The following is a 25127-nucleotide window of genomic DNA, read 5'->3' as shown; positions in this document are numbered from 1 at the left end:
GAAATTGATGCTGTCCACAATTCCTCCTGCTGCAGAATTTCACAAATGGGGAGGTACATGGGAAAAAATTTAGTCAATGCGTCCCCACCGTTACTGGCAGACTTCCTCACATATACACAACTACCAAAGCTCTGTACTGAAAATGAAACCTTGCCCGCAAACATTAAATAGGCATCTACTTCATAACACTGTAATATACCTGTATGTAGATTCAGTGGGGACCATTTTGGAGAATACCAGATTGGTCACTTTAATTCCTATTAACTTCTTGAAAATCAGAACGGATTGATATTGCACAGTTGCAATTGTATAGTTGATACTGAGCTTGATTTACAATCTAATCTGAAGCTAAACCTAACCTGTGCAGCATATATGAAATTCAATAATCGGTATCAATTGAATATTTCTTCATCACGCTTTACCTTAATATCAGGAAATTGGCCCAGGTATGTGTCCAGGGTTAACAAAGCTTGATCCACCAGTTTTTGGTGGAAGTCTGCCCACAGCAAATCACAATTCTGAGGAGTAGGGAAAGGATCATTTCAGAGAGAATAAAAACAGTAGCTCAGTAATAGTTCATCAGCATCTGAATACAATGACTTACATCAAAAATCTGGAATATTCAGAGAGAAATGGTCAACTCAATAATGGGCAAGGCCTCAAAATGCACAAACAGGTGGTGATATGTGAATGATAAACAGTGATTGAATGGCATGACCTGATACATATCCACACAGCAAGCTTCCAGGTAAAAATAGATGCTCACTTGAGTGTGAATATCTTCCAGTCAAAATTACTCAGTTGCAGGTATAGATGAAACATAGCTGATAGTTAGCAATGCCAGGCAGGGGGAGGAATGGCAATGCAAAACCCTTGAGTACTTTTAAAGAGGCCATTCTCTAAAGAATGAAGGAAGAGACTTGGAAGAATGGACAGTGAAATCTGAGTCTTTTGCTATCTTGGATATCTGTCACCTATTCATTCTGGTCTATATATGACTTCAATTCTTACCAGCATTGTTGATAACTAACTGCCTTTTGGGATGGCCAAGCAAGCCACTCATCAACTTACTTCCAGGAAGAAAACCTTGCCAAGCACTAAGAAGTGGCTATTATTTGCCTATCGTGTCAGGCAACACCACATTCTGACAATGATTTTTTTTAAAAAAACGCAGAGTGGATGTTATATATTTGCCTGAGACTTTGTGTTCACATACAGTGACAGGGATGACATTTCCACACTCTCTTAGGTCATGAACAGAAGTGGGGGTGTGTGTGGGGGGGGGGGCGGAGGGGAGAGGGTGTGGCTGAAATATTTGCACCAAGTGCATGCCAATTTGGATCTAGCTCTAGCAACTATAACCAGGACAGGAAAAAGGGAATCTAGCTGTACTCCCAACTGACTCCACTTAGATGTATTAAAATGCTCATGTTTAACTTGTCAGGGGCTGAAGTCTCAATTTTTAAAGAACTAGTAAGCTTTGAAATTGACCTGAACATAGGTGGGAACAGTAGCCAGGAATCAGTTGGAGTTGACCCCAAGGCATCACACTTGATCTTTAAGATGGTCAGTGGCGCAAATGGGCAACTGGACACTATGCAAGGGAGTGCATTTGACATTATACATGTGGCAAGGAATGTGTGCATTTAATGACTCAGCTTGAAATAAGGTCAACAACTCTTGGTAGAACAGGGGCAAGATGGCTTTGAAAATTCGATAGCTCCTGCCGAGAATGAAAAGCACAGCTGGCAATAGGTAAACATTTGTAAGATTTTCGATCTCATTTGTGGTGACATGTAAAATGTATACAGGTAAGGCAAGCCATGAAGCAGAATGGGACAGAAGAGCAAAATTCAGTATGAAGACAATGCAAGTCAAGCCTTCAATACAGCATCTACTGTTTAAAATGGTGCCATTGGAGATATTAAAGGCCCCATATAGCAGGAGATTGTGAACCTCTAAGCTGGTGGTCAGAGGTAGTTATGCCTTAATACCAAAGACTTTGCATGTCAACGCACCAGTTGCTAAGCCCTGGTAGTAGACATCAAAGTCTCTGTAGCCTTCAAGTTCTTGCTTCTGCTTCCTTCCAAGGTTGAAGTCGTGAAGCGTATTGGTTTCTCAAAAACAGCAGCACAGCACTGCATCTTGCTAGTTTCTGATGCCATAGCTGGACAGCACATTATATTAACCCTCAAAGGGACATAAACGTGTGCAATATCACTGACATTTTTACCCCCTTACATAGCTCCAATGAATCAGAATGCCCACAAGAATTCATTTGCATCTGATTAAATTACACTAATCTTTTACGTAAGTTGTTGCATTAGAGTCCACTTCAGGACAATATATACAAATTAGCCACAAGCTACAATGCAGGAATTATCAACTTATTTCTGAATAGTTTTCCATTCTACACCAAATGGCCCAATTGCAACAATCCAGAATACTGCCCTTTTAAAAATGACTGGATGAGTCAAAGGCTTACATCTTGAAGTGAACCCAATTACTTGCAAGGAGAAAAATTAAAGGTAGCAATCTCTTTAATAATATAAAATAATTGCATTTTCATATCCCCTTCAAAGATTGAAACATCTCAAATATTTTCACCTAAATCTCAATGAATGTCATAATTTAGCTAGCTGCATCATCCATTCTGCATCACTAATATCGCACATAATAACAAGAATTCATGTCTGAGTATTCATTAGAATATAACAAGTGATCAGTCTTCTGTTAAGAGGTAGCTGATCCTCTTAACTCTTGATCCTACCTGTCCCACAGCTTTAATATCATCCCTGCCGTACCATTCAGGCTCATAGACCTCATGTAGTGACTCTGTTAGCTTCGTGGAAGCTTCCTGCATCCCTGAAGAAAATAAATAGACCAGATTGTCAGCTCCTTTAAAGATGTGCATTTACACATTGATTTTGGATAATAATACATGCATTCCTGTTGACTATTCTTTTTTCAATATAAATGAATTTTCCAATTTCAAGTCGTGAAGAATAGTGATAATTAGCTGAATGGGATGTCATAGAAAGATGACTATAGAATCCCTACAGTCTGGAAGAATGCCATTTGACCCATCAAGTCCACACCAAATGTTTGAAAAGCAGCCTCCCCAATCTCCATCCCCAATCCTGTAGCCCTACACTTCCCATGCCTAACCCACCTAGCCTGCACATTCCTGGACACAATAGGCAATTTAGCATGGACAATCCACGTAAACCGCACATTCTTGAACTGAGGAAGGAAACCGGAGAGCCTGGAGAAAGTCCACACACACAGTGGGAGGGAGAGCTTGCAAACTCCACACAGTCATCCGAGGGTGGAATAGAACCCAGGTCCCTGGCTCTGAGAGGCAGCAATGCTAATCACTGAGCCACCAGGCCAACTATCTTTCAAGAAATTCAGTCAACATAAATAGTTGAAACATAACCTTGGTCCTTTCTGAGTTTGAACTGTACTTAATAGTTCTGGATTAGTGCTGCTAGAAGAGCACAGCAGTTCAGGGAGCATCCAAGGAGCAGTAAAATCGACATTTCGGGCAAAAGCCCTTCATCAGGAATAAAGGCAGAGAGCCTGAAGGGTGGAGAGATAAGCTAGAGGAGGGTGGGGGTGGGAAGAAAGTAGCATAGAGTACAATAGGTGAGTGGGGGAGAGGATGAAGGTGATAGGTCAGGGAGGAGGGTGAAGTGGATAGGTGGAAAAGAAGATAGGCAGGTAGGACAAGTCATGGGGACAGTGCTGAGCTGGAAGTTTGCAACTAGGGTGAGGTGGGGGAAGGGGAAATGAGGAAACTGGTGAAGTCCACATTGATGCCCTGGGGTTGAAGTGTTCCGAGGCGGAAGATGAGGCGTTCTTCCTCTAGGCGTCTTGTGGTGAGGGAGCGGCGGTGAAGGAGGCCCAGGACCTCCATGTCCTCGGCAGAGTGGGAGGGGGAGTTGAAATGTTGGGCCACAGGGTGGTGTGGTTGATTGGTGCGGGTGTCCCGAAGATGTTCCCTAAAGCGCTCTGCTAGGAGGCATCCAGTCTCCCCAATGTAGAGGAGACCAATCAGGAGCAATGGATACAATAAATGATATTAGTGAATGTGCAGGTAAAACTTTGATGGATGTGGAAGGCTCCTTTCGGGCCTTGGATAGAGGTGAGGGAGGAGGTGTGGGCGCAGGTTTTACAATTCCTGCAGTGGCAGGGGAAGGTGCCAGGATGGGAGGGTGGGTTGTAGGGGGGCGTGGACCTGACCAGGTAGTCACGGAGGGAACGGTCTTTGCGGAAGGCGGAAAGGGGTGGGGAGGGCAAAATATCCCTGGTGGTGGGGTCTGTTCGGAGGTGGCGGAAATGTCAGCGGATGATTTGGTTTATGCGAAGGTTGGTAGGGTGGAAGGTGAGCACCAGGGGTGTTCTGTCCTTGTTACGGTTGGAGGGGTGGGGTCTGAGGGTGGAGGTGCGGGATGTGGACGAAATGCATTGGAAGGCATCTTTAACCACGTGGGAAGGGAAATTGCAGTCTCTAAAGGAGGAGGCCATCTGGTGTGTTCGGTGGTGGAACTGGTCCGCCAGGGAGCAGATATGGCGGAGGCGGAGGAATTGGGAATACGGGATGGCAGTTTTGCAAGAGGTAGGGTGAGAAGAGGTGTAATCCAGGTAGCTGTGGGAGTTGGTGGGTTTGTAAAAAATGTCAGTGTCAAGTCAGTCGCCATTAATGGAGATGGAGAGGTCCAGGAATGGGAGGGAGGTGTCAGAGATGGTCCAGGTAAATTTAAGATCAGGGCGGAATGTGTTGGTGAAGTTGATGAATTGCTCAACCTCCTCGTGGGAGCACGAGGTGGCGCCAATGCAGTCATTAATGTAGCGGAGGAAGAGGTGGGGAGTGGTGCCGGTGAAATTACGGAAGATCGACTGTTCTGTGTTGCCAACAAAGAGACAGGCATAGCTGGGGCCCATACGTGTGCCCATGGCTACCCCTTTGGTCTGGAGGAAGTGGGAGGATTTGAAGGAGAAATTGTTAAGGGTGAGTACCAGTTCAGTCAAACGAATGAGAGTGTCGGTGGAAGGGTACTGTTGGGGATGTCGGGAGAGGAAAAAATGGAGGGCTTGGAGGCCCTGGTCATGGCGGATGGAGATATAGAGGGATTGGATATCCATGGTGAAGATGAGGCGTTGGGGCCTGGGGAAACGGACGTCTTGGAGGAGATGGAGGGCGTGGGTGGTGTCTCGAACGTACCGACTCCCACAGCCAATTTTTACAAACTCACCGACTCCCACAGCAATTTTTTACAAACCCACCAACTCCCACAGCTACCTGGATTACACCTCTTCCCACCCTACCTCTTGCAAAAATGCCATCCCGTATTCCCAATTCCTCCACCTCCGTCATATCTGCTCCCAGGAGGACCAGTTCCACCACAGAACACACCAGATGGCCTCCTTCTTCAGAGACCGCAATTTCCCTTCCCTTGTGGTTAAAGATGCCCTCCAACGCATCTCGTCCACATTCCATACCTCCACCCTCAGACCCCACCCCTCCAACCGTAACATGGACAGAACGCCCCTGGTGCTCACCTTCCACCCTAGAAACCTTTGCAGAAACCAAATCATCCGCTGACATTTCTGCCACCTCCAAAAAGACCTCACCACCAGGGATATATTTCCCTCCCTACCCCTTTCCGCCTTCCGCAAAGACCGTTCCCTCCGTGACCACCTGGTCAGGTCCACGCCCCCTACAGCCCACTCTCCCATCCTGGCACCTTCCCCTGTCACCGCAGGAATTGTAAAACCTGCGTCCACACCTCCTCCCTCACCTCCATCCAAGGCACTAAAGGAGCCTTCCACATACATCAAAGTTTTACCTGCACATTCACTAATATCATTTATTGTATCCGTTGCTCCCGAAGCGATCTCCTCTACACTGGGGAGACTGGATGCCTCCTAGCAGAGCGCTTTAGGGAACATCTTCGGGACACCCGCACCAATCAACCACACCGCCCTGTGGCCCAACATTTCAACTCCCCCTCCCACTCTGCCGAGGACATGGAGGTCCTGGGCCTCCTTCACCGCCGCTTCCTCACCACCAGACGCCTGGAGGAAGAACGCCTCATCTTCCATCTCGGAACACTTCAACTCCAGGGCATCAATGTGGACATCACCAGTTTCCTCATTTCCCCTTCCTCCACCTCACCCTAGTTCCAAACTTCCAGTTCAGCACTGTCCCCATGACTTGTCCTACCTGCCTATCTTCTTTTCCACCTATCCACTCCACCCTCCTCCCTGACCTATCACCTTCATCCCCTCCCCTACTCACCTGTTGTACTCTATGCTCCTTTCTCCCCACCCCCACCCTCCTCTAGCTTATCTCTCCACCCTTCAGACTCTCTGCCTTTATTCCTGATGAAAGGCTTTCGCCCGAAACGTCGATTTTACTGCTCCTCAGATGCTGCCTGAACTGCTGTGCTCTTCCAGCACCACTAATCCAGAATCTGGTTTCCAGCATCTGCAGTCATTGTTTTTACCCTGTACTTAATAGTTGTTGACCATAGGACTGTACAAGAAACAAACTGGTGAGTGTGCAATGGGATGGAAGCCGGGACCAACAGGTAGAATGTCGAAGAATGTTTGTTCTGTTCTAACAACAGAAAGAGGGGAACAGGTGCATATCCACCATCAACATCCCTCCCCATCAACACGTACACCTAGCTATGTTATTTTCTAGTGAATGTTATGATTGCCAGGTATGGGCTTGCTGAAAGTGCATGCTTGTAGTTAAATTAGGCGATAATGCCAGAAGAACCTTACATTTTCCATCATTATCAACTTGATAATGATGGACTGGAAGCTGATATACAACAGAGCCATTACCTATCATTGATAATGAGGGGCACAGTACAGCCGAGCAGATAAAGATCAAAACAATGGATTGAGGCATGGAGTTCTTCATCTGGCAGCATAAGGGCCACCATCTTCTCTCTGCTGCCTCACACCCACTCTAACCTTGCATTGCACTCACCTCCCACTGAGATTCAAATTCCACCATGCTCAATATTTCATACAGTGTTTTCTCTCAATTGCTCTCACCCACCACACCCAGACAACTAACCTTTCCTGCCCTTTAGGATTCTTACTCACTCACCCTGGGACACTAACAGTTGTGTCAGACCCTTCCATCTCACTCAATCCCTTTCCCTTGTCTCACCCCAGGAGAATAGCAGAGAAGGCCAAGATGGGCTGACCAACTTGGAATGACAGCCCCGACTGACAATGGACCAGATCCCTGATTGATCTCTGTGTAGCTCCTCCAAAGACTTACCACTATTCCCAGACCTGCAGGGCTGACCATGTACTGTGATGATATGGAACTCCTGAAACTGACTGTGCCAGGTGTCCAACTGACCACATCCAAACCCCTGGACTGATATCAGATGATGTTCTTGATTTATGGTGCCAGTACCCATGACTATTCATAATCTTCCTGATTTTACTGAGGACCACTTCCCGTAGACATTTGGACATGACCATTTGGCTGAAGGCAGGTAACATGTTGGCAATGCTATAGATATGGCATTTATGTAGCGTGGTGCTGTGTAGCAGTATGTCCATCCCCTTGACTGATTATTACTGGCAAACATGACAAGTGTGCCTGAAATTCTGTGAAAGGTAAAAGGCGAGGCAAGACAGGAGTTATGTGAAACTGTAAGTTTTAACTAAGGTGCTAATGCACAAAAGGCAAAGCAAGGCAGTGATGTTTGAGCATCCAAATAGTTGTAATGACAGTGAATGCTAAGAGAGCAAGCTAAGAGCCTTGAGATGCACCTTGTTCTGGTGCATGAGATGGGTGCCTTTTTCTGCATGCAAAGCAGCCCCACCGGCAGCAATGCATTGGAAGGTGTTGGTGAGCTCTAAAATACAATCTTGAAGTGGTGAACTGTTATAATTGAGTTAGAGATGTGACATGATGATGTGGTGCTTTGCTAATGCAAATCCCTGTGGATGAAGGAGGCAGGCAGTCACTACCCATAAGGTTTGCCTGAGGCATGGTGAAATGTTGGGCCAAGTTTACTGATAAGGCGGAGAATTGGGAAAGTTTTAAAAACCAACAAAAGATGGTGCAATAAGTGAGTTCTGGGGGTAAGTTAGCAAGTAAATGAAAACAGATGGTAACATTTCTTTGAACATTGAAAAAGGAAGGGAGAGGCCAAAATGAACATAGGTCCCTTAGAGAATGAGGCTGGGGACATAACAAAAGTGAACCAGGAAATGGCAGAGGAGTTGCATTAGTCTTCATGGTAGAAGGTGCAAATTGTCTTCTAAAAATTGTAAATAATCAAGGGGCAAAAAGAGAGTGGAGGAAAGTATAATAACTATCATTGGGGAAAAAAGTACTAGAGAATGTAATAGGGCTAAAGGACAACAAGCTCTCTGCACCTGATGGGTTGTATCCTAAGATATTAAAAGAAATAGCTACAGTTATTCATACAAATGTTCATATGATTTATTGGCTTGGATGAGAGAAGCGAACATGTTATTGCCAAGTTTGCAGATGATAAATTATTGGGAAGGCAAGTTCTGAGGTTGACTCAACGAGTCTGGAGAGGAAGATAGGTGAAATAAATGAGGAAGTAACTTGGCATATGGAATATAATGTAGGACAATATGAGTTATCTACTTTGGCACACCAAATAGTGGAGCTGAATATGATCTAAATGTCAAAAGACTGCAGAATAAATGGATTTGGCAGTCCTTATGCATAAATCCCAACAATCAAGAATTCAAGTTTAGCAGGTATTAGGGCACGAAATCTAGAAATAAGGAAGTCTCATTAAAAAATATACAAAGCATTAGATAGGCCACATCCAGAATACTGTGAATAATCTTGATTCCCCCTCTCTAAGGAAAGGTATACTGGTATTGGAGGAAATCCTGAGAAGGTTCACTCGGCTGATCCTAGGCATGAAGGGATTTTGTAATGTGGACAGGTTGAGTAGATTGGGCCTGAATTCACTGGTGTTTAGAAGAATGAGGGGGAGTTTAAGTACTCAGACATGATTTTTCAAGAGCTTTCTTCCCTTGGTGGGACAGTCTAGGATCAAACAATGCAATCTCTGAGTAAGGGGATCACCCATTTAAGACAGAGATGAGGAGGAACTTCTTCTCTCAGAGGATAATGAACATGTGGAATTTTTTTTACCACAGTGGACTGGTGGGGCTGGGTTATTTGAAAGATGGCACAGAAGAAAATGTATTACGGCATGGTGGCACAATAGTTAGCACTGCTGCCTCCTAGCACCAGGGACCCAGGTTCAATTCCAGCCTCAGGCAACTGTCTGCGTGGAGTTTGCACATTCTGTCCGGGTGCTCTGGATTCCTCCCACAATCCAAAGAGGTGTAGGTCAGGTGAATTGGCCATGCTAAATTGCCCATAGTGTTAGGTGCATTAGTCAGGCGGAAAATGGGTCTGGGTGGGTTACTCTTCAGAGGGTTGGTTTGGACTGAAGGGCCTGTTTCCACACTGTAGGGAATCTAAATTGGATTTGATTCCCTGGCAACAGCAACTTAAGTTCTTCCAAAATATTACACAAATTCATTTTCTTCCCAAACCCTGGAAATCAAAAGATGAATTTAACAAGTTTTGACACCCTATTGTAGCCTCCATTTTTTTTGCACACTTAATGTGAAGAATAGACAGCGAAGCCTGCAGACTTTATAAGCAACCCCACAGGGAGCCAAACAAGGTAGGATCATGCAAAGTTATACAGTGGTGGTATTGATTCTTCAAACCATCATTCAGCTAGTCAAACATCCCACTGAGATTGCAGGAGCCTGATAAAACAGTAAATTCATGTATAAAAATGATGGGCTCAATAGAATTGTGAAGGTTTTAGCAGCTTTGAAACGTTAGGATTGGCTGAATAATTACGTGTCAAATTTCATGTCCATCACACAAATCTTAAAAGAGATTTCAAAATTGTATTACAACCTTTCACTGCAGTGAGATAGCCCCGTAGTTCCCTCTGCAATCGACTGCCTTCTGCCTGAAAAAGAAGAATAAAAATATCTCCAGCTATTGAATAAGACTTGGAAAGCATGTCAATTTATTATGATAACATGCACAGTTCATTATTGAAGCAAAATGTGACTGAATAATTAACCATATTTATTGGTTGCCTCATAGCCTCCAGTCTTGAAAAGTTATCAACTAGTGATCTTTTGCAAAATGAACACATAATAACTTACCTCCTGAGACATTAATTAAAATTACAGTTCCAGAAATTTGTTTCAGACACAATCTCATACAAAATATTGGAAGTTCTAAACTTAAGTTAAAATGCAAAGAAGCTCTCAGACAAGCACTGCAACCTAAAAAAGTTCATGCTATTCAACATGGTTTTTAATTAGACACTTAAAATTAATACATTTCTGAACCATTCATATAGATCCAGCTGTCCCAGTGAAGTTCAGCTATTGTCCATGTTGTTGAAGTGAACAGTCTTCACCCCCCTTTGTTCTTCCACTTCATTTCTACCCAACTCAACTTCTGCTCCAGCCTGGTCAAACATCAAGACCAGGACTTTTTGGAAGTCATAAGACTCCGCAGACATTCCAGAATGGAACCATTTTAAGAAGTTCCACCCCCTTTTCACTGGAAGAGAAAAGGGAGCAGGATGTGTTTCAACATTTGAGGGAAGCCTGAAGACAGCTCAGTAGTGACTTCAAACAGATCCCATTGTCAGCAAGGGTTGTAACTCATATTGTGGGAGTTATAAATGTTTAGATTAAAAGTAAATGCTGTTGAAGAGCAGATAACATTTGCAAAATTAAATTGTGAAATTATTTAAATACTCAACCTAGATTCAGATGAATGATGGTGGGAGGAGGAATCAAGTGGATGACATCATGGGGTGGTGGGTGGAAATGAGAGGATGTGGACCTTATTGAGCTCCCCACTTCCTGATTCCGGGTTTTCGCCACACTGAATGAGTGTCGCCTGAGAGGAGCTTACAATGAAGCAGGCTGGAATTATCTTGTTGCGCTCTCTAATTTGTGAGGTCGCCATATCCTAGCGTTTTAATACAGACAGAACAAGGTCCTTAAGTGGACATTAATTGTGTGCACTTAGATCAAATTGGTAAGACAAGAAGGGGCCATCTGTGGGCTTTTCTGCCAGAGCATTAATTGGTCGGCTGTGGGATGGTGACCGCTCTACCCAAATAAGTGCCAAGTACCCACTAAACTCAGCATTGAGGAGGGCACTAGTCTCTACCTGGGAGAATAAGAAGCGATCATGGTGTATAGAAAAGTGTCGAACTTTCCAATTTCTCACTCCCAATGCGCAGTCACTGTTAATTTGGGTTCACCTGGACATTATACTTTCTATGCAACATTTTGCACTAATGTTTGTAATAATCTCATGTTGCGTGTGCTCATTCTTCCAATGTACACTCCCAGCAGACAAGGCTTTTTAAAGGATGATCAGGTGCTCCATGTTATTTTTGGCACCACACCCTGGTTGGTTATGTATGGAACAAAGGTATTTATCTTGCAGCATGTATCCTCAGTGAAAGAGGATTTGAGAATGTGCTGTCAGTTATTCCCAAGAGCCCCATCAAACTGCTCCAATGTCAAAGAGTTTTCACTGAATTTGTCTACACTGCTTTTAATTTAAAACAAGAAGCAGAAAATTGATCAATGAGCACATGACTGATCAAGATACAGTCAGATAAACAAATGTCATCTTAAATTCATTACCACACTTAAAGTACTCCAATCATATTGAAGGGCAACTCTCTGGTCACCTCATTGCTATAGTCAATCCAGGAAGAATAAACCTTTCTCTACATGATGAGCAGATGGTTGTAATGGCCTACCTGCAGTGTCTGAAACTCCAAGCACACTGTTGCTATAAAGGGCCATCCAGTTATAGTGGGGCTATTAATCTATGTTGGAGCAGGTACTCATTCATTTTCATTCTGTGTCCAACCTTTCATGTCTTTCTGAATTGAGCAACAATTCCTCATCCAATTCTGACATCTATGGTATAAACGAGTATGCCCTTCTTGTTGTCCTTTTCACAAAAAAAGGATTAACCAGCTTCCATTAATATTGCGAACAGCTCCCTTTGTTAATATTGAAGATTTCCTACAGGGGGTAATTAAGAGAGAAGTTCTCAGTGTTTCAGACCAGCAGTTGGTTCAGGACTATCTACGATCATGGGCCAGATTGACAGATGTGTCTCCTTAGCCTTGATTGTTACTGCTGATGTTGATGATGACTCCAAGCCCACATAACACGAGACAGGAGGAGCTAGGTGACTGACTTTGCCTGATGTTACTGAAACATTTACAAATATCTCAGCCAAACAATCTGGAGACAGCAAGCTAATCTTATTCAGGCAAGAACAACCTTTTCTGTCTCTATCCTTTCATGTGTCATTGGGAACGCTGGCATTTGTTGCTCATCCCTGCCTTTGAACATTTCAATGCTAGGCCATTTCAGAGAGTCAATCACATTGCTGTGTGTCTGGACTTACAAACCACACACAAACTGATAGCCTGGAAGTCAGTGCTGAAAGCAGTAAGTGTGCATTAAGAAAGCAATGTCAAGTATAAAGACAAAACAAAGACCTGTGGATGCAGGAGATCTGATACAAAAACTGTAAGAGCTGTAGAAATCTGGCAGGTCTGATGAAAGGTCACTGGTCTCGAAGTATTAATTTTGTTTTTCTCTCCACAGACGCTGCCAAACCTGGTCAGTGTTTCTGCACTTCCTGTTCTGCTGAAGTATTAAAAGTCTGGCAGCTTTCAACTAAGCACCGAAGTGAGCGAGTGCTATTAAGCAAGCTAAGAATCATAAGATGCAAGTGTCCACGTGAGCAGAAAGCACCCGTGTCGGTGCATGTGTGTCCCTGTGCACAAAAACCTGGTTGAACATGCAAGTCATAGCTGTCCTTGAGCTCTAAAGGAAAGTTCTGTGTGAGGTATGTTTGCATCACGTTAAAATCCCAATCCCACTCATTTATAAGCCACTTCAAATTCCCTTCTCCTCCACTGGGAAACTACACAGGCCAAATTCCCGATGGGTCATTCAGAGCAGGTATCTTGTGGCTGCAGCTCACCGAACTCTTGCCCGAGAGTAGCCAGTATGATGTGATGAGGCTGGTGGTTTGCTGATGCTGCACGAATGAAGGCTCAAGAAGGATGGTGACCATGGAGCATTCAGAGATGCTGTTCTGAAGACAATTGCATCACAGACAGAACAAGAGTTCAGTGAGCTGCAGCACCAGGTACCTGCTCTGAATTACACAGCGGGAATTTCTGCTGAGTAGTTTCCCAGTGGAAGAGAGAAGAATTAGAAATGGCATATAAATGAGGTGGATTAGAATTTTGATAAGATGCAAATGCATGGAAATAAGGTAATCGCCACTCAATGGTAAGATTCTGAAGGCTGGATTTATACATGCAACAGAAGTGTTCTATATTCCCAACATATTCTGAACTTAAAGCTATTCTTTTGTTGGTTCAACGGTTTAGCATGAAACTAATTCAAAATGGAATAGCAATTGAGTGGATCTTCTAACTGTAAAGATACTGACAGTCTCAAACTTTCAAGGTGTGAAATCTACAATATGGGATGTATAATCAACCTAAACGACTTTGAACTGCAAGTATCTAAAGCTAATAAACAACCAGACCTTGAATCTTTCTAACCTGTTCCAATTTTGATTTCACCTGAAAAACAAACTCTTGGAAATTGACTACCAGAAGGCTTGCAGCTTAATAAGAATCTGCAGCTTTACAAGAACTTCAATTAAAGTATCATAGAGTCAGAGAGGTTTACAGCATGGAAATAGGCCCTTCAATTCAACATGTCTACGCCATCTAGTTTTTACAATTAAATTAGTCCCATTTGCCTGCATTTGGTCCATATCCCTCCATGCTCTTCCCTCCATGTACCTGTCCAAATGTTGCTTAAATGACAAAATTATTCTCACCTCCACCACTATCTCTGGCAGCCCATTCCAGACACTCACAACCCTCTGTGTGAAAGAATTGCCCTTCTGGACCTTTTTGTATCTTTCCCCACTACCTTAAAACTATGACATCCTGTTTTGGACTCCCCTATCATGGGGAGAAGCTATTAGATATCTATCTTATCCTCTCATGATTTTATAGATCGCTATAAGGTCACCCTTCAGTCTCCTACATTCCAGGGAAAATAGTTCCAGCCTGTCCTACCTCTCCTTATAACTCAAACCTTCCAGCCCAGGTTGCCTAATAAATCTTTTCTGCACCCTTTCCAGTTTATCATCTCATCAATTGAACTGTAGACCTGTCATGAAAGACAATGTATAAAATGATAGATTGTCATTGTGTTATTTTACCTTTATCTGTACCTAATTTTTGTAAGTGATTTACTTCATGTAAAACAAGTATTTGAGATATCGCTTTTAAATGTGTGGTAATAAATAACTTCTGTTTCTTTTAATGCACTAAAAATCTTGTTGCTGGAATTCATTAATTGGGTCAATCAATCTGAGGGTAATAAAACACATAATCCTTCCAACCAAACACAACTGATTACAGGCATTAATGAGAAAGACCCAATTTCCGTTCGTAACAGAGAGAATGTTTGCAGCTGACCCAGTCATATGTGTATTTGAGGGGCCAATTTGATCAAATTGCAATCCAGGAGTACATACCTGCTAAACAGCAGAAGTCACATACTGTAGACAGAGCTAGGCAATCTCATAACCAAATCCTGGACCTATCCAGTCATGAATTGTGCTGGACAATTAATCAACTAACTGGAAAATGAGACTTCACCACTATCCCCATCATCAACAATGGTGAAACTATAAGAAACAGCAACAGGAGTCAGCTGTTCAGCCCTTCAAGCCTGCTCCAACATTCAATAGGATCATGGCTGATCTGACAATCCCCAAATGCAAAATAAGAACTGAATGAACTGCTGATGCTGTAAATCAGAAACAAAAACAGAAATTGCTGGAAAAGCTCAGCAGATCTGGCAGCATCTGTGGACAGAAATCACAATTCTGAGGAAGGGTCACTCAACCTGAAATGTTAACCCTGATTCCTCACAAGAGATGCTGCCAGACCTGCTGCCAGACCTTTATTCCTAAAATACATTTTCCTGCCCTTTCACCATAATCCTTGATTTCCCTGACTGATCAAGAATCCACGTATATCAGCCTTAAATATGCCCAAGGACACTGCTCCCATAGCTTGCTTTGGCAACGCTCCAAAGACTCACAACACTCTGAGAGAAGAAATGCCTCCTTATCTCAAATGTAAATTGCTGCTCCATTATTCTGAGACTTTGCCCTCTGATCTTGGATTCTCCCATGAGGGGAAACCTCCTCTCAGCATTTATCCTATCAAACCTCTTAAGAATCCAATGTTTCAATGTCACATTATTGCAAAAGTCAAGATAGCTGAATTAGTTGCAATTATTTTCAGGCATAACTTCTATCATTTCCAACAGCTCAATGCCAACTTTCAGTCAAAATGATTCACTTTAAAAGGCATCAAGAAACCCACTTGAAACAGTAAAGCCTATGAACCTTGACTACGTCCTGGCTGTAATACTGAAGCCCTGTGCCTAGGAATGACTGATGACCCAACACTGTGGAAAACTGCCCAATGTTTGTCCTTTCCACAATAAGTGGGACAAATCCAATCCTGACAATTATAGTTGAGGGAGGATGGTACTTGGTAATCAGCAGGAGATTTCCTTTCCTGTATTTAGCCTGAGGCCATGAGACTTCATGGGGTGTGGAATCAATGTGGAGGACTCTCAGGGCAACTACTCCCCAACTACTGTGCTGCCAACTCTGTTGGATCTGTCCTGCGAATGGGATAGGATATATCCCGAGTGTGTGGGACATTATCTTTAAAGTATGATTCTGAGAATATGACTATGTCAGTCTATTGCTTGATTAGTCTGTGAAACACCTCCCCTAATTTTAGCACCAACCGCCCAGATGTTGGAAAGGAGGATTTCGCAAGGTCAGCAGGGCTATTTTTGCTGTTGTCTTTCCTGGTGTCTTGGTCAATGTTAGGTGCTCCATCAGTTTCATGTCTTTGTTGAGATTTTGTGGCGATCGATACAACTGAGAGGGTTTGTAGATTAGATTCCCTACAGTGTGGAAACAGGCCCTTCGGCCCAACCAGTCCGCACTGACCCACTGAAGAGTAACCCACCCAGGCCCATTATTCTACATTTACCCCTGACTAATACAGTCAAACACTACGGGCAATTTAGCCTGGCCAATTCACCTGACCTGCACTTCTTTGGACTGTGGGAGGAAACCGGAGCACCTGGAAGAAACCCACGCAGACACGGGGAGAATGCGCAAACTCCACACAGGCAGTTGTCTGAGGCAGGAATTGAACCCGGGTCCCTGGCACTGTGAGGCAGCAGTGCTAACCACTGAGCCACCGTGCCACCCCATTTCAGGCTGCTCGGCCATTTCAGACAGCAGTTGAGAATCACTCCTCGGCTGCTGCCTGAACTGCTGTGCTCTTCCAGCACCACTAATCCAAAATCTGGTTTCCAGCATCTGCAGTCATTGTTTTTACCTAGCTGAGAATCAATCACATTACTGTCGGTGATTGAGTCACATGTAGGCCAGAACAGGTAAGGATGGCAGATTTCCTTCCCATTTGTGAGCCAGATGGGAGTTTCCAATGACAATGTTTTCATTATCATCAGTATATTCTTAATTCCAGATATATATTATTGAATTCAAATTCCACCATCTGCTAAGGCAGGATTCAAACGCGGGTCCCTAAAGCATGAGCTGAGTTTCTGGATTAATAGTCCAGCAATGATATAGTTAGGTCCTCACCTTCCCAAGAATCTAGAAGCTATAGGAAAATTGAAATTAATGGGATCAATGTGAAGGTTCTTCACAGTCTGGAGACATGCCATCACTGCAGGAGCTCCTCAAGTCATTATCCTAAGTCCAGACATCCTCAGTCACTTTCAATTATTTTGTATTATCACATTAACTATTTGCCGATTATTGCAGTATTCAGTTCTATTCATAATTCTACAAAAAAATGAACAGTCCTTCTACACATGCAATGAGATCAGGTCAGTGATCAGGATCCAGCTTCTAAATTACCAAGTAATATTTGTGCCACACAAATGGGGCAGGAGTGGAGCACTGAAGGCGTTGATTACAGATTCCTGAAGTTGGGAATTTGGTGCAAGTGGAAATTTTTGGAGTTCTTGCTGAAATTTATTTTTACAATTTTATTTAGCTTTAAAAAGAAACTGCAAGCTTGTTAAACTGTCTAGTTACAGCTTGTCAGTGACAGTTAATTGTCAATCAGTTGCTGTTTCAGTACGTGTTAATTATTGTAAGAGGAAGCTGAATTAGACTGTAATTTGAGTGTGAGATGTAAGGACTCTGCATAAGTAAACAAGGTTTGTTACTACATGGGAAGGGAGCACAGGTGCACAGAGTGCTAGTGGAAGTAAGTATATAATAATGGAGTGGGGATGGTGATGTGTAGAACTTCAAAAAGACGTTGATAAGTTGGTGGAGTGAAACAATAGATGGCAGATGAATTTCATAGAAACATAGACAGCAGGAGTAGGCCATTCAGCCCTTCAAGTCTGCACCACCATTCAGCATGATCATGGCTGATCATACAATCTCAGTATCCCCTTCCCACTTTCTCTCCATACTCATTAGCTGCAAGGGCCACATCCAGCTCCCTCTTGATTATATCTAATGAACTGGCCCCAACAGCTTCCCGAGTGAAGAAATTCTTCCTCTTCTCGATCCTGCATGGCTTACCACTTATTCATAAGCCTGGTCCCTTCTGAACTTCCCCATCATCAAGAACATTCTTTCCACTTCTGACTTGTCCAGTCCCAACAGGACTTTACATGTTCTGTGAGATCCCACACGCAACCCCCACCCCATTCTTCTAAATTCCAGGGAATAGAAGCCCAGTTGATCCTGTCTTTCCTCCTATGTCAGCACAGCCATCCCAGGAATCAGTCTGGTGAACCTTCGCTGAACTCCATCAATAGCAGTAAAGTCCTTCCTATGACAAGGAGACTAAAACTGCACACAATACTCAAGGTGTGGCCTCACCAAGGCCCTGTATTGCTGCAGCAAGACATCCTTACTCCAATACTCAAATCCTTTCTCTATGAAGGCCAGCATGCCACTAGCTTTCTTCACTGCCTGCTGTACCCGCATGCCAAAATTCAAGTCTCGGTGTACCTCACCCTTTCTTAAACTGCCACCATTCAGACAATACTCTGCCTTCCTGCTTTTGCGACAAAGTAGATAACCTCACATTTATCCAAATCAAACTGCATTTGCCAAGTATTTGCCCACTCAGCCAGTCTGTCCAAGTCACGTTGCAGCCTCTTACCATGCTCCTCACAGCACACACTGCCACCCAGCTTAGTGTTGTCTGCAAGTTTGAAGATATTTAATTCCTTCATCCACATCAATAATGTATATTGTGAACAGCTGGAGTCCCAGCACTGTACCCTGCAGTACCCCACTGGGCACTGCCTGCCACTCTGGAAAGGACCTGTTTATTCCAACTCTCTGCTTCCTGTCTGCCAACCAGTCCTCTATCCATGTCAATACATTACCTCTGATAATATTAGCTTTACTTTTGTTTACTATTGCTTTCATTGTGGTGAAGTGAAGGGTGATACATTTTAATAGAAGGAATACAGACAGACAAAATTAAACACAAGGTATTAATCTAAAGAGTGAGCAGGCGCAGATAGATTTGAGTGTAAATGTGCATAAGACATTAAAGATGACAGAACAGATGAACATCAGTAAATAAAACAAATATATCCCAGGATTTATTAATAAGGGCTTAGAGTGTAAAAGCAAGGAGGTTATTCTGAGTTGTATAGGACACTGGTTGGATCTGAGCTGAAGTATTGTGTATAATACTGAGCAGCACACTTCCAGAAAGATGTGAATGGAGTGGAGAGTGTGCAGAACAGGTTTATGAGAATGGTTCCAGAGATGAGAAACTTCACTGATGATAATTGTTTGGAAAAGTTGGGACAGATTTTCTTATTGAGAACAAGGTACGATGAGGTTTGACAGGAATGTTCAAAATTATGAGGCATGTGGAAAGAATAAATAGGGAAAAATTATTACCAAGTCATAAAAGGATCCAGAATGAGGAGGCACAGACTTAAAGTATTTTTTTATAAAGCAAATGCCGTGTGAGGTAAAAGCTTTCCCTCACAGTAAGTAGTTAGGCTCTGCAATCTACTGTCTGGAAATGTGATGGAGACAACTCAATTCAGGCATTAAATGATTATCTGAATAGAAACAATATGCAGGATATAGTTAAAAGGCAGGAGAATGCCACTAAGTCACAATTTGTAAAGCCAGCACAGAATAGGATGGGCTGAATAGCCTCCTTTTGCACCATAAAAATTTCATCATTCAAGGATGGCCCAGCTATGCAATTAGGGAGGGGGTGGGCATAGAAGAAAGACTGGGATAACAATATCGATGGGGGATTCTATACTGAGGGGAATAGATAGGGTTAGGGTTAGGCTGTTTGTGCAGCTGCAGCTGTAGTTTCAGGATGGTATGTTGCCTCCCTGCTGCTAGGGTCCAGAATGTAAATGAACAGCTGGAGAACATTCTGAGAGGGCAGGCTGAACAACCAAAGATTGTGTGACACACCAGTGTATGGTGTGATAGCTGATGATCTGTGATTATCACACTGCGATGTTATATTAGCTTCCGTAACATAAATATGAGGCCAGCATCACTTACTACGGAAGAATTCAAAGAATTTTCATTTCTTCACCTGGTATCTTCATATGTAGATACAGAGAACAATAGGCTGGGCAGTTTATAAATGTTTTTGGTGAAAATTTAAACTGATTTGAGGGGGGGATGAGAATCATGCTGTAGCTTTAGCAAGGGGGGACAAGGTGCACACAGTACTGGGACAGACTTGAAAACACCATAAGAAACATTGAGGCATTATGTGGGGTCAAACTAAGAGAGAATGCAGTAAGCTGTACAGGAATATGATGTTATGGTGCTAATGCAAACCTGAAAAGGGCAGGACTAGTGTCTAAATGTTTTCTGTTATGAGATGTTCAGCAAAGATAGAAAACAAATAAAAGAAGGAGGATTGGCAACATTGATTAAGGAGAGAGACGGTGTGTGAAAGGGTCAAGGACAGAATCTCATTAGTTTGAGTTAAGAAACAATTGAGATACCATTACATTACTGGATGCATCCTGTAGGATATCAAGTATTGGAAAAGATCTAAAGAAGCTTTTGTTTGGGGAAACTAAAGAGAGGTGTAAGGATTACAGTGTAGTGAAAGAAGTGAATAATAATAAGGTAAAAGGCTCAGAGGGGCAAAGATTTCTTCAGAGTGTTCATGAAAAACTTATTGATTGGTGATTATCCAATGTTATGAGACAGGGGGCCCCATTAGATTTGATTTAGGGAAATGATATGACAAATGCACCATAGCCAACATGTAAGGAATAGGGATCATAATATCATCAAGTTGTAGACTGGCTACAGAAAGCGAAAGGTGCAATCTATTGCCAAAATAATTAATTGGAGAAAGCCCTTTTTGGAAGGAAATCTGTCTTTAGCAGGTCTGTGACTCCAGACTCACAAAATATGGCTGATGCTAACTGCCCTCTGTACCGGCCAGACATTTGCTCAGTTCAAGATGTGCAACAAACAGCGATCCTGCCAGCATCAGATGGAAGAATAAAACAAACCAAAAGATACTACCCTCAAATGTAATTAATTGGTTCAAATACACTTGAGGGAGTCCTGTGGATTTAAGAGTGTACTGCATGAGTACCGAATCCATTGTTGCTTACCTCCTGCTTTTTGAAGTTTTGCACAAATCCTTCAAACTGTTCATCTCTCGTTTCATCTGCTTTACCAAGCTTTTGAAGTACCTGGTAATTGAAAAACAGAAAATAATCGTAGTTACATACAAGAATGCAAGACTTGGGAGCAGGAAGAAACAGTGGTGTACTGAACATGCTCTCCTATTTAATATGATCACGCCTGATCTTGAATTTCAATTTCGTCTTCCTGCCCATTCCCAATATGCTTTGATTCCTTAAGACACCCAAAAGCCTGTCTCTTTATCAGTTACTGCTGACCCTATAAAGATTTCTGCTTGCTTTGGGATAATGGACATTCTGACAGAATGCCAATACACTGTAAGTCCATGATATGTATTCATTTTCCATCATTTTGTCTTTACAATGGCAGTGTAAGAATATGTCATGCAGTGAAGTGCTTTCCTGTGACTCCTCTTCTCTTTCTTTTGTTATATGTTGCTGCCCCTTTAAACATTTCAGCTTGTGGTCGCAGCTTGAAGTAGATAGCAGTGCAGTTTGTTTATTCCTTCACTGGTTTTGCTTCTCTCTCTTTTCATTAATTCCCTCTTTAGCTTCATTTTCTTTACGTTTCTCCCCCTGTTGCTGTTCCTTAGGAGCATCAGAGGATTCCTTTGTACAGCATTGGCACCAAAACTGAAATCCGAGTAATGTCACGCCCACCTTCCTTTTGATTTTCATGCCGTTTTTTAAAACCAAATGATGGAACTAACCAATGTCTGCGTGAAGGAAGACCTGAGCAACAAGAACAGCAGTTATTTCCTTCAACTCTGCCTGAATGTCATGAGTCCTGATGAAGAACATTTGCCCTGTGCTATCTCAGTAGTCTCGGCGGTCCAGGAGAAAGTGAGGACTGCAGATGCTGGAGATCAGAGTCGAGAGTGTGGTGCTGGAAAAGCGCAGCAGGTCAGGCAGCATCCGAGGAACAGGAGAGTCGAGATTTTGAGCATCAGCTCTTCATCAGGAACGCTTTCTTTGAATACTCTGTAAACCCCTGATGAAGGGGCTTTCACAAATTCCATGCTATTGGCACGTTTTGACATTTAGCATTCATGTGCTGCCACTAACTAGCTGTCACAACTAACTTTTAGTGCCCATGTGCTACTGTTTGTGGTTCTCTAGATGTTAGCCTGTGGCAGCCATACATAACAGGCAGCCAGGTTCTATTGAGTGAGATATACTGAAGTTGACTTACATCACTAACTAGTTAGAAGGCTACAATATCACAGACTTACACATTTAACTTGGATTCTGTATGTACTGATATTGCTGTACATTATATACCGAAGCTGATTGACTGAAGACATTATGCTGACTCCATAATACAGAGACTGAAGGTGACTGGGGCACCTTTATGCTAGATTGTCACACTATGTAACGTTTTAAAGGTACAAAACTGTCTAGTGTGAAATCTATGCATTAATTCAACAAGCATTCTGTATATTTTAATTATTAACACTCCCAAATGAACTCCCTTGATGAGCTCAATTACAGTAAAATCTTGCATTATATTCAGTGTTTCAAGATAACAATAAACTGTGGCAACCCTTTGCATATAACAAGTGAAAAAACACTTGTCACTATATTTTTATATAAATATGATAATAAATCTAAATCGAATGCAGTTGAATAAAAAGAGAAGAAAGGTTTTCATTTACATTGCACCTTTCACAACATTGCAAGACAATTGTTAGCTGTGGCTCCTTCACATGAAATCTGTCTCAGAGAAGAAAGCTAACAGGGTCAAGTGCCACATTAGAGAGTTTATCACATAATTTGTGTGACAAACCTAGTATTAGCTAAGGGGAGTGCTTCATTTTAAACCTGCCATCTCCTGTCAATGTGAATGATCCTTTGATGTGATTTGAAGAAAAGATGGGAGTTCGATCTTAACCATTATCATCAAAACAGATTATCTGGTCATTATCACATTGCTACTTGTGGGACCTTATTATGTGTCAGTTGGCTGCCAGATTGTTTTACAATGCAACAGTGATGGCACTTTTAAAAAGTACTTAATTGTAAGGATCTGTAAATTCTCAAAATTAAACACAATGAATACTGAATATGTGGTAATTCCTAATCTGCAAGAAATCATAAGGTTACATCTTTTGATCAGGAGTTTAGTAAGAGACTGTTGTTACATTCAAACTAAAAGGGAAAGCTAGACGACTTTCTGCTGGATGCCATCTTTGATGTATAAGGTACTTAACATGTAAAAAAAACACTATCTGCAGAATCATCTCTTGGACCTGTTACAAATAACTGAAAAAGGCAAGATCTATTATTCAAGTCACTGATGTCCAATTATTGCATGAAAGGTTTCAAGCCATTTATCACTATTTCATGATAATTTTCTGTGAGCTGGGTTTAATCCCTGTATTAGCCTTTATATCATTGAGGGCTACATCTCCAGAAGTAAAAGTTCCAAAGGTCTGACTTTTCTTGTGTCTCTCAAAAAGGAGGTCCAGTATGACCAGTGTATTTATTCCAAGATCACTGTTTTTATTGGTTGTTTTTCCTTTTGGATTACTTTTACCTCATGATGACAATCAGATCAGCAACAAGACAATTATAGTGCCTGAAGAAAAAATAAGGTCTGTATGAGTAAAGTAAGTACATAGAAAGGATGTGATCAAAACAAGACAGACTTACACCCCAATTCCGACATCAAACCATTTGTTGCTAGAACTGCCAGTGACTTCATTACAAACTGATCAGCATTTGGAGCAGGAGATTCATCTCTGGTTACGTCTACTCGTTTAAAGATAATTTGCATTCTTAATTTAGGCAGAGACATAAAGGAACATTTATCTGCTTTTGAACTGCCCCAACTCTAGGACTTAATTTTGAGTGGATACAAGTGAAAAAACACATGGCAAGGAAGTCAATAGTTGGCAGAGAGCCTGCATCTATTATGCAGTTAAATATCTGCAGACAATAAAAACCAGTCTCGTTGCCTCAGGTCTGTAAAGAAGCAATGACAAACACTGCCAAGGGGTCAATACATTTTTACCATAACTTGGCTCCACTTTTTCTCACCTTGTTCAGTCCCTCTCCAATTACATCCACGATTCTTTTGACACGATGTTGAATTCAACATTGCCAGCTCATGGGCTCATGGCTCATGGGCCAGCTCATGTTAAGTACCTTATACATCAAAGATGGCATCCAGCAGAAAGTCGTCTAGCTTTCCCTTTTAGTTTGAATGTAACAACAGTCTCTTACTAAACTCCTGATCAAAAGATGTAACCTTATGATTTCTTGCAGATTAGGAATTACCACATATGCAGTATTCATTGTGTTTAATTTTGAGAATTTACAGATCCTTACAAAAAAAGAGCTACCTCCTCTTTACCAAGGACATTCAATCCCTTTATAAGACACCCCCTCATCAGAATGGTCACAGGGGCCTCCAATTCTTCCACAGAAAAGGCCCGAACCATTCACATCCACCACCTCCTCAGCCTCGCTGAGCTTGTCCTTACTTTGAACAACTTCTCCTTCAACCTCCGCCCCCATCCCCACCCCTCTCACCTTCTCAGATCAAAGGGATGGCAGTGCATACCTGTATGGGCCCTAGTTAGGCATGTCTCTTTGTGGGGTACACGGAACATTCCTTGGGCTTATCCCCATAACTCTTTCTCTAGTACATCAATGGCATAATCGTTGCTGCCTCCCTCTCTTGTGGAACTGGGAAAATGTAGCTATTTCACTTCCAATTTCCATCTCACTCTGATCTTCACTTCGTCCATCCCCGACGCATCCCTTCCCGACATCTCTGTTTCCATTTCTGAGGATAGGTGTGCCACCGATGTTCACCACAAAGCCACTGACACCAACAGTTACCTCGATGATACATCCTCACATCCTGCTTCCTGTAAAGACTATATTCCATTCTCCCAGTTTCTCTGTCTCTGTCACATCTGTTCTGATGATATCACCTTTCATGGGGGAGTGGGGTGCCTCAGAAATGACCAACTTTTTCCTCAGCCGATGATTACTCACTACTGTGGTTGACAGGGGCATTAGCTGTGGCCAATCCATCTCTTGCACCTTTGCCCTCACCCCCTCTCTTCCCTCCCACCACAGTGATAGGGTCTGTCTGGTCCTCTCTGGTCCCCACATCCATATTTAAAAGATTGTAAGCTGCCATTTCCCTCACCTCATGCGGGATGCCATGACCTGCCACACATTCCCCTCCTCTTCGTTGT

The 25127-nt window shown here is 42.7% G+C and overlaps 1 protein-coding gene across 5 annotated transcripts in view; it reads right to left on the bottom strand.

Moving 5' to 3' along the window:
• Positions 1-25127, bottom strand: part of amph (amphiphysin) — a 222572-nt gene that overhangs the window by 118708 nt on the left and 78737 nt on the right. For all 5 annotated transcript variants that reach the window (XM_072571182.1, XM_072571180.1, XM_072571181.1 and 2 more), the window contains exons 2-5: positions 20884-20964; positions 9974-10028; positions 2771-2865; positions 423-518 (exon numbers count right to left, since the gene is read on the bottom strand). In XM_072571182.1, coding sequence (XP_072427283.1) covers positions 423-518; positions 2771-2865; positions 9974-10028; positions 20884-20964 — 327 coding nt within the window. The remainder of the gene's footprint in view (positions 1-422; positions 519-2770; positions 2866-9973; positions 10029-20883; positions 20965-25127) is intronic.

The sequence above is a fragment of the Chiloscyllium punctatum genome, chromosome 5, assembly GCF_047496795.1.
Source record: "Chiloscyllium punctatum isolate Juve2018m chromosome 5, sChiPun1.3, whole genome shotgun sequence".
Taxonomy (NCBI): domain Eukaryota; kingdom Metazoa; phylum Chordata; class Chondrichthyes; order Orectolobiformes; family Hemiscylliidae; genus Chiloscyllium; species Chiloscyllium punctatum.
Note: the sequence above shows the minus strand (reverse complement) of the source record. Positions and strands in the feature narration are given on the sequence as shown.